General features: G+C 49.9%; 7 protein-coding genes across 7 annotated transcripts; 4 read left to right on the forward strand and 3 right to left on the reverse strand.

Moving 5' to 3' along the window:
* Nucleotides 1-597: 597 nt before the first annotated feature.
* On the reverse strand, nt 598-2,004 carry COCMIDRAFT_5650 (uncharacterized protein; the record flags this gene model as incomplete). The annotated part of the gene is made up of 1 exon (XM_007690177.1): nt 598-2,004. The coding sequence occupies one exon, from the start codon at nt 2,002-2,004 to the stop codon at nt 598-600; it is 1,407 nt and encodes a 468-aa protein (XP_007688367.1).
* A 659-nt stretch (nt 2,005-2,663) lies between these two features.
* Nucleotides 2,664-4,174, forward strand: COCMIDRAFT_26658 (uncharacterized protein; the record flags this gene model as incomplete). The annotated part of the gene is made up of 2 exons (XM_007690188.1): nt 2,664-2,829; nt 2,892-4,174. The coding sequence occupies 2 exons, from the start codon at nt 2,664-2,666 to the stop codon at nt 4,172-4,174; spliced, it is 1,449 nt and encodes a 482-aa protein (XP_007688378.1).
* Nucleotides 4,175-5,208: 1,034 nt separating this feature from the next.
* Nucleotides 5,209-5,496, forward strand: COCMIDRAFT_96438 (uncharacterized protein; the record flags this gene model as incomplete). Its single annotated transcript, XM_007690202.1, has 1 exon — nt 5,209-5,496. One exon carries the CDS (start codon nt 5,209-5,211, stop codon nt 5,494-5,496), a length of 288 nt encoding a protein of 95 aa, XP_007688392.1.
* Nucleotides 5,497-6,792: 1,296 nt separating this feature from the next.
* COCMIDRAFT_5652 (uncharacterized protein) lies at nt 6,793-7,963 on the forward strand (the record flags this gene model as incomplete). The annotated part of the gene is made up of 3 exons (XM_007690178.1): nt 6,793-7,132; nt 7,184-7,673; nt 7,732-7,963. The coding sequence occupies 3 exons, from the start codon at nt 6,793-6,795 to the stop codon at nt 7,961-7,963; spliced, it is 1,062 nt and encodes a 353-aa protein (XP_007688368.1).
* Nucleotides 7,964-8,794: 831 nt separating this feature from the next.
* On the reverse strand, nt 8,795-9,127 carry COCMIDRAFT_26660 (uncharacterized protein; the record flags this gene model as incomplete). Its single annotated transcript, XM_007690189.1, has 1 exon — nt 8,795-9,127. The coding sequence occupies one exon, from the start codon at nt 9,125-9,127 to the stop codon at nt 8,795-8,797; it is 333 nt and encodes a 110-aa protein (XP_007688379.1).
* A 237-nt stretch (nt 9,128-9,364) lies between these two features.
* On the reverse strand, nt 9,365-9,559 carry COCMIDRAFT_37125 (uncharacterized protein; the record flags this gene model as incomplete). The annotated part of the gene is made up of 1 exon (XM_007690196.1): nt 9,365-9,559. The coding sequence occupies one exon, from the start codon at nt 9,557-9,559 to the stop codon at nt 9,365-9,367; it is 195 nt and encodes a 64-aa protein (XP_007688386.1).
* A 1,684-nt stretch (nt 9,560-11,243) lies between these two features.
* COCMIDRAFT_26661 (uncharacterized protein) lies at nt 11,244-13,380 on the forward strand (the record flags this gene model as incomplete). The annotated part of the gene is made up of 8 exons (XM_007690190.1): nt 11,244-11,251; nt 11,306-11,460; nt 11,516-11,530; nt 11,595-11,784; nt 11,818-11,902; nt 11,958-12,315; nt 12,365-12,551; nt 12,603-13,380. 8 exons carry the CDS (start codon nt 11,244-11,246, stop codon nt 13,378-13,380), a joined length of 1,776 nt encoding a protein of 591 aa, XP_007688380.1.
* Nucleotides 13,381-14,157: the final 777 nt, after the last annotated feature.

Here is a 14,157-nt window from a genome sequence, read left to right on the forward strand (position 1 = left end):
GCTTTTATTTATCTATAGATAATCTAATAGATTACAAAGTATAATTTTATAATTATATTAGGGTTATATTACTAAGAGGTAAGATTAAATTAAAGTTAGAGTAAGAGTTACATAAGAACTAACCTAACCTAAACCTAAACTCTTAGTAACATCACTCGAACATAACCTCTACCTATTTACTAGCCTAGCCAACGACTTAGTAGAGTTAACGACTTAGTGCTAAAACACGTTATTATTCTTTATTTAAACTCTACTATTCTATATACGAAAGCTGACTAATAAGTAGCTTAAAACTAGAAGTTTTATACTACTTCCACTCGAGCTATGAGCTTAATATTAACCTTCCCATCATTTGTCAAGGATAGAATCCTTCTTGTTACTTGTAACACCGCTCGCATGGGTGAGCCGCTTGCTGATGAACCACGTCATCACCCGATAGCATTCTTTCTCCTCATTACAACCTTTGTTTTAATCCATGTTTTAATACTCTATCTAGTATTTAGAGATATATAAGGTGATGGGGGGTATTGTGTATTGATAATCTTGAACTCCTAATGAAAACTACCATAATAGTGATTAATTAACGCGATGTGTTGGTTATCCGAGGGTAAAGGACCATTGCCACTCGCGCACTACTTGTTCCCAGTCACGTTTCCGCCCACCTTCAAGCTTTGGCCGCCAAACTTCCTTTAAAACCTTCTGGACACACTCTACATTCTCATAGCGATTGCGTTTCTGAATATTGTCTAGTCTTGTAAAGCATTGCTCAATAGCTGCTTCATCGTCTAGCTCTGCGCCAGCTAGAAATATTGGGTAGAGTAAGCTCGATTCAGCAGCACTTCCTGGAGGGATACGAGCGATGAAATCCATGGTTCGAGATGCGCAACCAGGAATCAGATGGGAGTGGCTTGTTGAAGTACGATAAAGTTGAATGAGGGCAGCAAGACGGTAGGCTTCTGCGAGTGAAACGAGATCGAGTGCTATGGTGGCGTCGACGCCCAGTGCGAAAGGATTGTCGTAAGTCCAGTGTTGTATGCCCTGCTCTATTACATGGAAAGAAGCTTCTGTAGTCAGCGGAAAGGCTGGGGTTGAAACATTGATGTATTGGATGCGGGAAATAAGGTCACAAAGCTGGTAGGAGATGCCCATGAGAGGATCAATGGTGCCTGGCATAAGGGCGGCACTGATGGAGAGCAAGCCTTGGTCAGGTGAGCCAGACTTTCCTAGATTGGAAACGCGAGCCATGAGTGAGGCAGAGGCGAAGTGGTATGTAAAGTGCCGATGTAGGGAGTCGACCTCGACACAATCCATGATACTCTGCTCTGGGGAAAGTGAGTTCAGAATGCGCTGAACACTCTTCAACTGAGAAATCCATTTAGTCGTCTTGACGCCATTGAGAGCTTCTAGGCCTACCAAGATCAAGATGACGGCCGTGACTTGATAGGTATCCTTTGGTAGTCCACCCGAGGGGGATAAGCGCTCTCGAATAAAGTCGTAACACTTCTTCTCATGGCGGGTTGAGACTGCTCGCAGATGGCTGGCACGATGAGCGTCTTGGCTTCTTCGAGCCAGCTGAGCGGAGGAAATGGCGAGGATGGCATCTAGCATGCCTTCAATCTGAAAGGACCAAGGCATGTAGAGACTGGTGTAGAAACTGGTGGGTATCGGGGCTACCTGGACACTGGGCACGAAAGCCTCTACGTAGTACTGTAGCAAATGTATTCTTTCGGCTCTGTGGTCACCAGGCAGGGCATCCCATGGATCGAGGCCAGGGCGTAAAGAAAGCGCTGTGTGGAGATTGGGGCTTTTGGAAGCCGATGGCGGAGAAGGCGGCTCCGAGACAATTTTGCGTGGAGGCTGCCACTCGCACTTGAGATTGAGTCGTGCACAGTTGGCACACTGAGGTTGCGCGTTATCGCATCTTTTGCGCCGAGTTCGACATGTCAAGCAGCCTGTGCGTGACCGGGGAGCAAATTTGCGCTGGCGCGGCTTGGGCTCAGCCATGGTCCGAAGGCTCAGGAAAAGGTGAGGGGCTCGTCTGAGATAGTCACAGGAGAGGCATGAGGATGGGCATGGCTATGCAGATGCTGGGTGTTGTCGGCGGGTTGCAATGGTGGGCGGATCGACTGTCGCGATGGTGGGTCCGGTATCGATAAGCACGCGTGTGACTAATCGGAGCGACGGAGACTTGGAGAGAGGAGGCGGCCGTTGCACGTGCATGGGCGGTGAAGTGGGTTGGTTGGGTTGGATGCATCCTCACCACCACCACCACCACCACTGCTGGGCCTGCACGTGCACAACCACCACAACGCGGCCACCGGATCTGAGTATATATACCTACCTGTGCACTGATATGAAGAGACACAGGCACGCATTGCATTGCTCTCACTATCGGCACGAAGAATCCCGCCCAGTCGACGCCGCCGTGCGACGCAAGCCAGCCAGTTGCTGGTCTTGCCCCCACGTGTATCGAGTACCTGAGCATCCTTACCGCCTTAGGAAGCATCGCCTTGTCATCATCTCCGATACTAACGCTCTTGGTCAACTCGAGAGCTTCATGCACCATGGGTATATGGCCGCCGTACTTGTATAAGAATGCATACATGTTCGCAGTACCATGGCTTCCGTAGTCCCCGTCCGCCTCTCCACTCCCATCGACGGCCATGAAGCTTCTCGCATTGGCTCTTGCAGCCAGCAGCACGGCAGTTGCCGCCCAGCAGGACTTCAACATCTTCCAGCACATTGGCGGCAATGCGCAATGGTATCCGGGCGAGGAGACAACCGGCATCTCATCCGAGGTGCCTGAGGGATGCAAAGTTGATTTGGCAGGTAAGCAACGTTGTTCCGCTGCCTACCAGACCATCGGATCAGCCACACTAACACCTTTCCAGCTTTCTTCTCTCGCCATGGTTCGCGCTACCCGGACAGGGGGGCCTACAACGGATGGGTAGAATTCTCAAAGTACATCCAGGCCGCCGGTAACTTCACCGTCACCAACCCCAAGCTTGCTTTCCTCAAGACTTGGAAGCCTGTCTTGTCCAACCCCGAGGCTCAAATTGCCAATCTGAGCCCAACTGGCTGGAAGGAGCTCCACGAGATGGGCACCACCTGGCGCCTTCGTTACCCCGACTTGTACGAGTACAACACTCCCTTTACCATGTGGTCCAACTACTACACCTCCGGGCCCCGTGTACGAGACAGCGCTCGTCTTTTCGCACAAGGCTTTGTTGGTCCCAATGCCACCGACCTCACCACCATTTATGCTCTTAATGCAAGCAATCCTGCTAGCTGGGGAAACTCTCTCGCCCCTAGCGACCTTTGCAAGGCCTACGACGACGAAGGCGGTAGCCCTGTCAAGCCAGTATGGGACTCGATCTACCTAACACCAATTGCCGCAAGGCTCAATTCCCAGATCCAAGGAGGCTTGAACTTGACCAACGGCCAAGTCGATCAAATCCCATATCTGTGCGGGTTCGAGACACAGATAACTGGCCGGCGTAGCCCATTCTGCGACATTCTGACCGAGGAAGAGATTCTGCAGTACGAGTATGCTCAGGACCTGCGCTACTGGTACGGCACGGGTCTCGGCTCAGATATCGAGAAATACCAGATGCTACCAGTCATCGATATGGCTGTACAGCGGTTTGTCGATGGTCCGAATGCAACCTACAAGACTGTCAACGGGACCTTCGCTGCACCTAACATCATGGCCAACTTCGCAAACGATGGACAAATCAACCAGCTTGCTGCCATGATTGGTGTGTTTGACAGCCAGCCTCCACTTCCCGGTAACGTGTCGCTCTCTGATCGCCTGTTTCGATCCTCTCAAGTAGTCAAGATGCGTGGAACAGTTGCTTTTGAACGCTTGTCATGCCCAGCCGCTGCTCCCAACAGTACCTACGTCTACCACCATAGGCGTAACGGCACAGCTCTGAACGATGTGTACATACGCATCCGCATCAACGATGTTGTTTACCCTGTCACAGGATGTATTAGTGGGCCAGGTTCTTCCTGTCCCTTGTCCCAATACCAGCAAATCATCCAGAGAAAGCGAGCTGAGGCTGGCGATTTTACCAAGATTTGCAACATGACTGATGCCAATCTTGCTTCTCAGCCAAAGGCGACTTTCTTTTTCGACAACACACTACCTTGGCAGGTAGTTGTCAAGGCCTGACCATGTCACCTGCATGTACATACTGTATAGAGAAAGCCACTGAAGCGGCAACGCAACACCTTTTATAGTAATACTAACACATCTAATGACGGCAATTTGTGTCCTTGTGGCGCACCCTCGCTTCCATCTTCGCCGCAGTCGCGCCCTATTCCTCGCTGATACCACCTCTCAATGTGAGTCATGTAGTAGCCATGTTCTCTATTGACGCTCGGTCTTTGACATGCAAAGGGCGCGCGTAACTGCTAGCCCACGTCTCGCTTAGCAAATCTCGACAAGGCGCGCGCCCTACGCCCAACCTGTCAATTCTAGTGTTCCACGCATTGCTCACTTCTTGCTGGGATGTATCCAGTAGGACACCGCACACGACCCCTGCATCGCCACGGTCAAGTTACCCGGCTTTCGGGTGGTTGGCTGCAGAAACCAGGTAACCTCACATCACTCATCGTTTGTAAAGTTAGCCGCATCCCAAACTGGAAATGAGTGGCTTAAACATCATGCACGCTACTGGCTACACTGTGGGGACGTGGAGGTAGGCCAGTTTCCGCTCGAGCCATGTCCAACCTTGAGACATGACGACTGAGAGATTTGTAACATTTGGCATAGCACAAAGGCGTGATCGTGTAGAATGATGTAGTCACCAGGTAGGAGCTTGCAGAGCTTGGCTAAGTACCAGCGAACGGTAAAGTAAAGGGTCGTATATAAAGAAGTGTGACGCCGACCCAAGATCACCAAGATCCATCATTGGGACCCAAGGTGATACAGACGCAATCGCGCCCACACACGGATTGCACTGGGGTACGGCTACACGCGGGGACGACATACAGTAGTATCCCTGAACTGGACGAATCATAACCTATATTTCCTTTTCCTGCCCTTTTCCGGCAATCATCACAATCAACACAATCAACACGCCGCATCGTAATAAGAGGGAACAGGGCCACCCAATTCGCCTGCAAAACCTTGAGCCCGAAATACCCACTCGGCAGACGAGTAGCATATCAGACTACAACAACCCCACAAGACCTTCGCCCGCCATGTCCACGTCCACAACAACAACACCTCGCACGTCGACCGACAAGCTGAACTCATGGAAATCGCTTTCTTCTGCTATATCCGTCCGCTCCTCTGCATGTGCATCTACGCTGAAAGAGCCAAGCAAGACACGAAGCCTTTGGAACTCTATCAAGCGACATACACAAGAACACCATCAAAGCCTGAACGCGGCGTATGCGACATACTATGGTCAAGGAAGTTATCTGGATGAGCATTGCGGTGCAAGGAACCAAGAACACTGGCGATATCGACGTGGTGGGAATGCCTAATCCTCATCTTTCCGGTGGTTGGAAAGGGTCGGGACAATTATTCGACCGTCTGAACCTGAGAGATTGGGGAGCTTGGTTGATAAGCCACTTGGCTTCTTCAAGATTTGATTCATCTTTCTTACATTGGCAGCATTTCTGTAGTTTAGCAACACTCAATCGTTTAATGGAAATACTGCACTTCTTCATTCCCCTACACCTTCACTTGGCTAGCCTTCATCATCCCCAACCCTTTATGTCTTTCTTGAGATTATCAATGGTCTCGTGGAAAAGCCATTGTAAGACATAATAATTCAAGTGGTGAAAACAAAAGTGATCAAGGGTGAGCATGGACATTTAAACAACGATTATGGACTGACGAAGTTCAACTCGTAGCTGTGGCGTAGCCCAGAAGCCTGCAAAACTTGCTCAACAATGTGTTGTACCCCTGGAATTCGTGCTGCGCAATAAACATTACAAAGCTAAAGTTACGAACTTCTCGACATATACTACCAAAACAATACAAGAAGTGAACGATAGGGATAAGATTAATACATGGTCAGTGTATGGTGTATTCAGGTGTAGCATGGCGCGCTGTAAATAATGTCCCAATGTGTAGAATTTGTCCACAAATTAAGAGATTGCATAGGAACAGTTGGTGGCGGCGCTTCCCTACCAGTGAGACCTGGTGTTTTTGCTGCCCCTCCCATCTGAGCTGCGTTGTCTAACAACTTACGGCGATGGATTAGCATGCTCTAGAGATTCAGCACAACGCTAGCACAGTGCATCGATACAAAACACCCAAGGTTTTCACTCGAGACTTGGTATGCTGAATTGGATGGTTCTTATATCATAGAAAGACATGGAATCAACTGCAGTACGGGGGCTCGATCTGTGTTGGCCACACGAGACTTGCGTTCACGACATTAGCCGGGGGCCAAATGGGCTAATATCCAAGCCACAACTCCTCAATGGGAGGTTGCGTCAGATCAGTCGAATCATATGGTTTCTCGTATGTGCTAATGTCCATACATCCGACAAATACGATTACCCAATCACATGTTGCCGCCAAATGATGTATGCCTCCCAGCCTCAGCCTCAAATCGTCATGGCGTTGAGCAACTACAACCAAGCAGGTGCTGTCGTAAAACGGAGTTACTGCTTTGGATGTTCGAACGGTCACTGATACTGCAAACGGGGATCCCAACTGTGAGGCCTATCTGAATCCTGGGTTCACGCAAGGCGCATATGATCCAAAATTTGGTCCACTCCATTTCGGGGGAGATGTCGCGTCAAACAGAAGGGAAAATCCGACCGTCAATGCCGCGCAATGGGAGGAGCTCGAAAGAAGATTCGGTCATGTTTGTTGGTATTTGTCTCGCCATAGTGTTCGCTCTGGCAACACCGATGGTTTGGGTCTGGATGAGGGATCGCGTTAGGAGACGCAAACTGGATCCCTTCAGAAAGCTCCACGATCTCGAGCATAACGGGAAGGATCCAGTTCTGAACCCACCTCCATATGAGCGTCCATCAGTTGTCGATTCCATATGGGCAAGGCAAGAAAGGTACAAGACCTCGAAGCCTGCAAGAGCTGTCACAGCCGATCGAGTCTTGGGCATTGACAAAGCTTCGTACCTGCAGCGTATCGTTCCACAGAGCGGTTCGTTGAATCCTCAAAAGCTCATTAGTTTTGACTGATCAGTGTGTGTAGAGGGCTCATCTCAGCTACTCACTGTAGCTCCTGCGCATCTTGGCTGGGCAAGACAAAGGGTCAGTGGAAGTCATGACGAAGAGCAGTGCATTAGCCCCTGGGATGCAGAGCACGCTCCAAATCCAGTCATATTTCCCTGGCTCCAAAAGAGCGGAGCCATTTCAAGGAGCGTCGACTCTGAAAGTAGTAAAGAAAGTCTGCAAACCGTGGCACTAACGAGCATATCAACGCCTCGCACCTCGTCTCCTTCCGAAGCTACAACACGTGTATCTGTCGATGACCCATTCTTGGACTCGCCAATCGAATATTCCGGTTCTTCTCAGAACAGCGAAAAGTCATGTGAATCATCAGATACTGGTCGGGAAGGGCGTGGTGAGTCCGCGCAGCCATGCGATGCAGATGGGTCTGCTTCTGCACAACCCGGAAAGACAGCTGGGTCTTACGATTGCGACGCGTGCCAAATGACGTATCCCACAAAGGGACAGCTCAAGTAAGTCAAGCAATGGAATGCGAATAATGTCTTCATTTACTAAACAATGGGTTTTCAGTATGCATCTCAACCGCAAGCATCGTCGACGCTATCGCTGCCAGCACTGCCCTTCAGCATTCGCGCTAAAAGCCGACTTGCGGAGGCATGAGCGAAGTGTGCACAAGGACATGTACCAAGCACAAGCATTTTCTTGTCCCAATCCGTCATGCGCCATTCCACAAAAGAGGTTTGCACGAAGAGACAACCTCGAAAGACACATACGGCGTTGTCGCAACCGCGAGTCAGGATGAAAATTTGCCAAGCATAGGTTTTTTTTTTCATTTCTCCGAAGACATCACACGACCAAGTTCTACTACCTACCCAAACTGGATGTATTCGCGCCGGACGCCGGGGGAATCTCTCCGCTAGAAATCATGCGTAACCCCTGCAGACAGGTTGTTGAGGGGAGGCGATTGATAAACGGAAGCCATCACACTGCGACTTATTTCCTTGTGGAGGGCAGTGAGACACCTACTACCGACCCATGGGGTCATTTCCTTGGGCATTTTGTTTGTCTGAGGACTGGATGAGAGTTTGCGGAAACCTGTAAAGTTCCGAAACAACTACTGCGGGAATGCGATTGATCCCGGTTTGTCCGGGATCCATTTGCAGAATGTCCGTGTGTTAGCCGAACACCAACTCTACGGGTCAGGGTCAGTCTCGGTAAGACCAAGGACGAAACAATTTGCTGGCCACATGATGGTTTGATCCTGGGTCTGTACTGCGTCGAGTTCCAGGATAGTGCGATTGTGTCAAGGCCAGGTTCAAAAGGACAAATACTTAGTGCTAGCCATGACGGAATTTCAACCATCTCAGGCTTGCCCAAACTGCATTAAAAGCTTTGGTATTTGAACTTTTCGGGGTTTTATTAGCATTAGGGGTGTGCCTACCACATAGGAGCTTGTACAAAAAAAATCTTAGCTAACGAATGCACACCCTATGAGCAACGCCTTTTCGCCGTGTCAAAATGTGCCAACCACAAGGAAATCTAACTTGCATTAAGCACAGTTATTTAGTCAAAAGCCCCCAACCCTTCTAGTAACAAAACAAACGGCTGTAAACGGGTATGCAAGGCCAAGGCCTCACATTCCATGTACATTCTGCAGTGTGCACATAATCGACAGGCTTCCTGCGGCACCGTGCAAAAGTAGTCTGTTCCGTAACTTGTCGCTTGTGTCTACTAGCTTCGGCCCCACCACACAATATGCACGTGCAGGTATACGGGGTGTTCGCGTGCAGACTCGTGCCATGTACATTGACAAGGCGGCATTGTTTAGTCGGCCAGCGATAGATTTTGAGATCCGTCGGGGAAGCGAAAATCGTAATGAGCTGACGGAGTGGACGATGGTTTTGTGGCAGGATTTTCCAGTAATGAGGGGTTCGTGGCACTGATGTCGCGTCTTACTTATAGACATGATGTTGGGTCATACATCATAGGTCCGACCGATATTTCGAAAGAATCTAGCGAGGGCTGCTTGATCCGTGGTATTTGGGAGAGACGCAATGCCCCCCCCCCTCCCCCCGAGCTGCCGTCCAAGTAGAGTGGTTGCGGGTTTACCGGGCGTAGGACAGGCCCGACCGGATAATATGGGACAGTCTGGCAATGTGCGTGATGGCTTGGCCGACTGCACCCAAGTCGGGGTGCATCAAGCCTACTCAGTTGGTTTTGGCAGGGAGAGCTGGGTGGAGCTTCTTGACACGCATGGTCTTGTGTTGGCTTCGACCTGGACCTGGACTGGGGCTGGGTCCTTCTTCACCATCGACTGCCACTTGGATGTGGTCATCTTGAGCAGGTCCTTGAAGAGGGTATGGTCCGACGACGACGGATTTCCATCCAGATGATACATTGTGGGCGTGTTTTGGGGAGTTTGTGTTGAAGGAGTTAAAAAAAATAGAGGATGTTAACGGAGCGGCGTTAGTGGCAGAGGATGGAATTTATGGGCCGCGTGCACCCTAGGCCTTACTACATAGTTTTGCCTGTGGGCGCATTCTAGCCCGGTCTTCCCCCGCCCTTTTGCCGCCTGCGCCCATGACCTGCAACCCCCCACGGTCCGACGCGACGCCGTTCCATGTTTTTGGCGCCCTTTGTTGCCATCTTCATCTTCTCCTTGCGCGTACAGTCGTTAGCGATTGCGGCTTCACCCTTACGCACAGCTGCGCAACGGATTTGAGCAGCCCCACCTTCCTTATGTAGCTTAGTACAAGAAGTCAGCAGCAGAACCATCGGTGTGATTGGTCANTTTGCCGCCTGCGCCCATGACCTGCAACCCCCCACGGTCCGACGCGACGCCGTTCCATGTTTTTGGCGCCCTTTGTTGCCATCTTCATCTTCTCCCCAGTATATTCTCTACTTAGTTAGCGATTGCCGCTTCACCCTTACGCACCGCAACGGATTTGAGCAGCCCCACCTTCCTTATGTAGCTTAGTACAAGAAGTCAACAGCAGAACCATCGGTGTGATTGGTCAATCCTCGATGTTCTGATGACTGGACTTTTGGAACGCTGCCTACCGGGGTGAAGCCGCAATCGCTAGCGACTGTACACCCACACACACATATACATCAATATATTTATATCCGCACGCATCTGTTGCGATTGTATGCAAATCAAACCTCGCGGAGAAAATACGTGTCTAGCAAACAATCGGACATGCACTAACGCCTGATCGTTGATTAATGTGGCTGTCCTGGTCATGGCTGTGCTACCATGTCTGCCATCTCACCGCCATTGAAGCCCGATTATACTTTCCGCCTTCTTTTTCCCCGTGTGGAAGTGTTGTGCACAACAAACAACCCGGACTAGTCACGTTGTGAAACTGGCCTGGGCCTTAGGTCAGCAGTGCCCGGTGGCGAGGACTCATGATAGAAATGTGAGCTGTCTTTGTACAGCACTCGGATGACGTGACCAGCTGAATCGGCACTTGGCCAGCTATGATTTTGGCTCGACCAGCCATGTCCTCCGGATCCAAAACGCTCGCGCCATTGGAAAGCCACAGCCTTCACTTGACTGATTTGGTCTTGGTCGTCGCCATTCGAAACATGTTTCCGGTCACTGCCATGCCCCTTTCGATCACTTGACATACCCTTCCTGGAAGTCTAGACTGTTCCGCTACTACCTTCAGGTACATTGAAGGACACAATGTAATGACTGTATGGATATCCCACGCTGCTATATCACCATACTTGGCTGCAGGAAAAAGCTACAGCCACTTGCGAGGACCACACATGTAACACATACATCATAATCGAGGCTTAAGTTTGGTTAGATGACTTGTTGGGAGAGCGTGGACGGTTTTCACAATGGAACTGGCAGATGCAATCTGGCCCATGGGTTCAAGTGCCTGCATCGAGCCAGATCTGAGACGTGGAGAGTGGCGTGCAGCCACCCGTATATCTGTATGGAGGGAAACTTCTAGGAAGCACCTAGCACATATAGCGCGAGGCTAGGCAGTGTTCAACTAGTAAACACTCCTTATATGCACCATACCGCCCACGAGAAAGCAGAGTGCTATGGTTCACTGCGACGTCAAACAATGGATAAGTGAGTTGCTGTCTCCATGCCGTATCGCTCTAGTTTCTGACTTTCGGGACAAAGGCAACCTGGGAGCTCAACCACGCAGGCATCGGGTATTGACCTATCAGACAGCGAAGATGGCACCTGCGAACTAAGGCGCGTACCAGACAGCGTTCCCGTCATGGTCTGGATAGTAGCTATGGCAGGGTTCTGGGAGCGAGCAGCCTTTTGGGGCAGTAGGTCCAACTTCACATCCACGTCTACGAACAACTAACTCTTTTCCGACTATAGTCTCTGGGCCTTGGCGTACGTCTCTCTGTTTCCCCGTTGCCAATTGTCAAGGGCTACCACTAACACTGCCTTGATACAGAAAACTACATGGAGAATCCACGAAATTACACAACAGACGGTACCCCGGGAGCCCTGAGTCTCGGCCAAGCAACAGCAACACGCATCTTCTGCGGCTTCTTCGTAGTCTACTTCACCTCCCCAATCCTGTTTGCACCACTGGTGGATAGCCGTGTGGGTCAGTACAAGACTTTGGTCATCAGCCTAGGAGTGTACGTGCTAGGATGCATTGCTTTGGCTATCAGTTCGTACCCGAGCATGCTTGACCGAGGAGCCGGCCTACCCGGTTTACTCATGTCAATGGCTTTGATCGCCTTAGGAGGCGGGTGTGTACGTCTCACTTGTTATTGCAAAGTGTATGCGGTGCGTACTAAATCTTTGCTAGTCACAAGCCACCATTAGGTCCTTTATTGCTGCGCAGTACAAGGATAGAACCCCACGACTCCGAAATCGCCCGCCATCTCGAAATCGATGCTTGGATTTCCTTCGAAAGCGGCTGCAAAATACAAACTTCGTCAAATGGCTGCCAGCAGCTGCGACTGAAGAAGTCGTCGTGGTCGATCCCGAACTTACGCTCAAGTTCATCTATACCTTGCTGTTTTGGGTTGGGAATCTAGGCGCACTCTTGGTGTTCCCAATTGTTTGCATCGAGAGATTATTTGGCTTCTTTCCCGCCTTTGTCTTGGGCGGCGGCAATGCCCTCATGGCCTTCTTGATCATCATTGCTGGCAAGAAATACTTTGGTATGACTCGTTACTGGCCCTGGTGCAAAATTATGGCTAACTTTTACAGTAAAACCTCCGCTTGCAGACAATGTAATGATACCAGCGGCAAAGGTGCTTGGCTGCGCTGCGCGCAGCGGGTTTAACATGAAGCGTACAGATCCTGCTTACCAGCTTGCGGATCGAGGCAAAATAGTGCCATGGAGTAGCCAATTCTCCGATGAAATCACTCGCGCATTAGGTGCTTGCAGGGTCCTGTCGGTATCTCTCTCCATCCATACAGTACTTAAAAGCTGACACCTTCTTAGCCTAGCATTCATCATTTTCTACGTTTGCTTCGACCAAATGCAGAACAACTTGATTTCTCAAGCAGGTGATATGAACAAAGGACGGACACCCAACGAAGTCGTACCCAACATGAACCAGGTCGCATGCATCGTCATTAGCCCATTGGTCGAATATGTTCTTGATCCAGCACTATCCAAGCGACACATTTACCTGAAGCCCGTCACTCGGATCGCAATTGGCTTTATCTTCGTCTCCCTTTCCATGGCTTATGCAGCTGTAGTACAGTACTTCATTTACAATTCCCCGCCTTGTTTCAATCACCCCTCGTCATGCGGGGACCGTCATATGGTATCCCAGCAACGACCGAACATTTGGATACAAACGCCCGTGTTTGTGCTCATGGCCGTGGGCGAGGTCTATGCCATGACCACGGCCATGGAGTATGCAGAGACGCATTCGCCCAAAGAGATGAAAGTGCTCGTACAGTCTATCAACATGCTCATTACTGGCGTCGGTTCCGTGTTTGCAATGGCAATCGCTGAAGCGGCCCGCGACCCATATTTGATGATTTTCTACTCCAGCCTGGCCGGTGCCATGGCTCTCACGACAGTTATATTCTACGCCTTGTTTCGGAACAAAGACAAAGAGGAGCCAAACCTTCCGTTTGATACAGAGGGCATCATAAAGATAGAGAATGAAGAGGACAATGGCATTCTTTGTACGGCATGTACACCACAGGAGTCTGTACACCCAGATACGACTATTGGTACCCAGACTACGGTCACCAAGGCAGATTAAAGAGGCTTTCTGCTGTCAAGCATTACTAGTCAACCCTTTAGCAGTCGTATGGAGGTAGTCATAGAACAAACAGCGGTATTGAACCAATGAGGAAGTTGGTTGACCAAACCTCGAACTATGACTATGTTCACCTGCAATGACACTATAGATTTCATATTATAATGATGTTCAAAGAGAAGACGTATAGCCAGGGGCTGATATAGAACTGAGGCACAATTGTTAATCAAAGATTGTTCATCACTTGTATAAAGTAGTACAACAAAGATACATACATGGTATTACTGTTGGTCGCATGCTGTATTTATCGCTGTGGACAGTCCGCGAAGCTCAGCTTCTTCATTGGAACAAAAATAATACTCAAATGTACCAGCAGATGCAAAACTCACAGCTGTTGACCCTGGGGGACAAAAAAGGAAGTGCCTTCGGCCAGAATTGAACTGACGGCCTCGTCATTACTAGTGACGCGCTCTACCACTGAGCTACGAAGGCATGATTGGTTGCTTTTGGATGAAAAATTGTCCAAATTGGGCATTCATATTTCTATCCCGAATCTGATCGGACGAAGTGATATCTGGAACACGGTTCTCGGTAACCTTCTATCGTTTGGGGTTGTAGTGGAAGGTTTGTAGACAGCGAAAGAAAAAAAGAGCTAGAAGGTGGGGCTGTATGCATCAACCCCTGACTCAGCATGGATAAGTTCCACTGGCGTATCGTGAGGACATCACAGTATCGACCACGGACAGCTGGACCTTTGTCGTGCCAAGATGACATCTAGAA

The sequence above is a fragment of the Bipolaris oryzae genome, assembly GCF_000523455.1.
Source record: "Bipolaris oryzae ATCC 44560 unplaced genomic scaffold scaffold_73, whole genome shotgun sequence".
Lineage (NCBI taxonomy): Eukaryota > Fungi > Ascomycota > Dothideomycetes > Pleosporales > Pleosporaceae > Bipolaris > Bipolaris oryzae.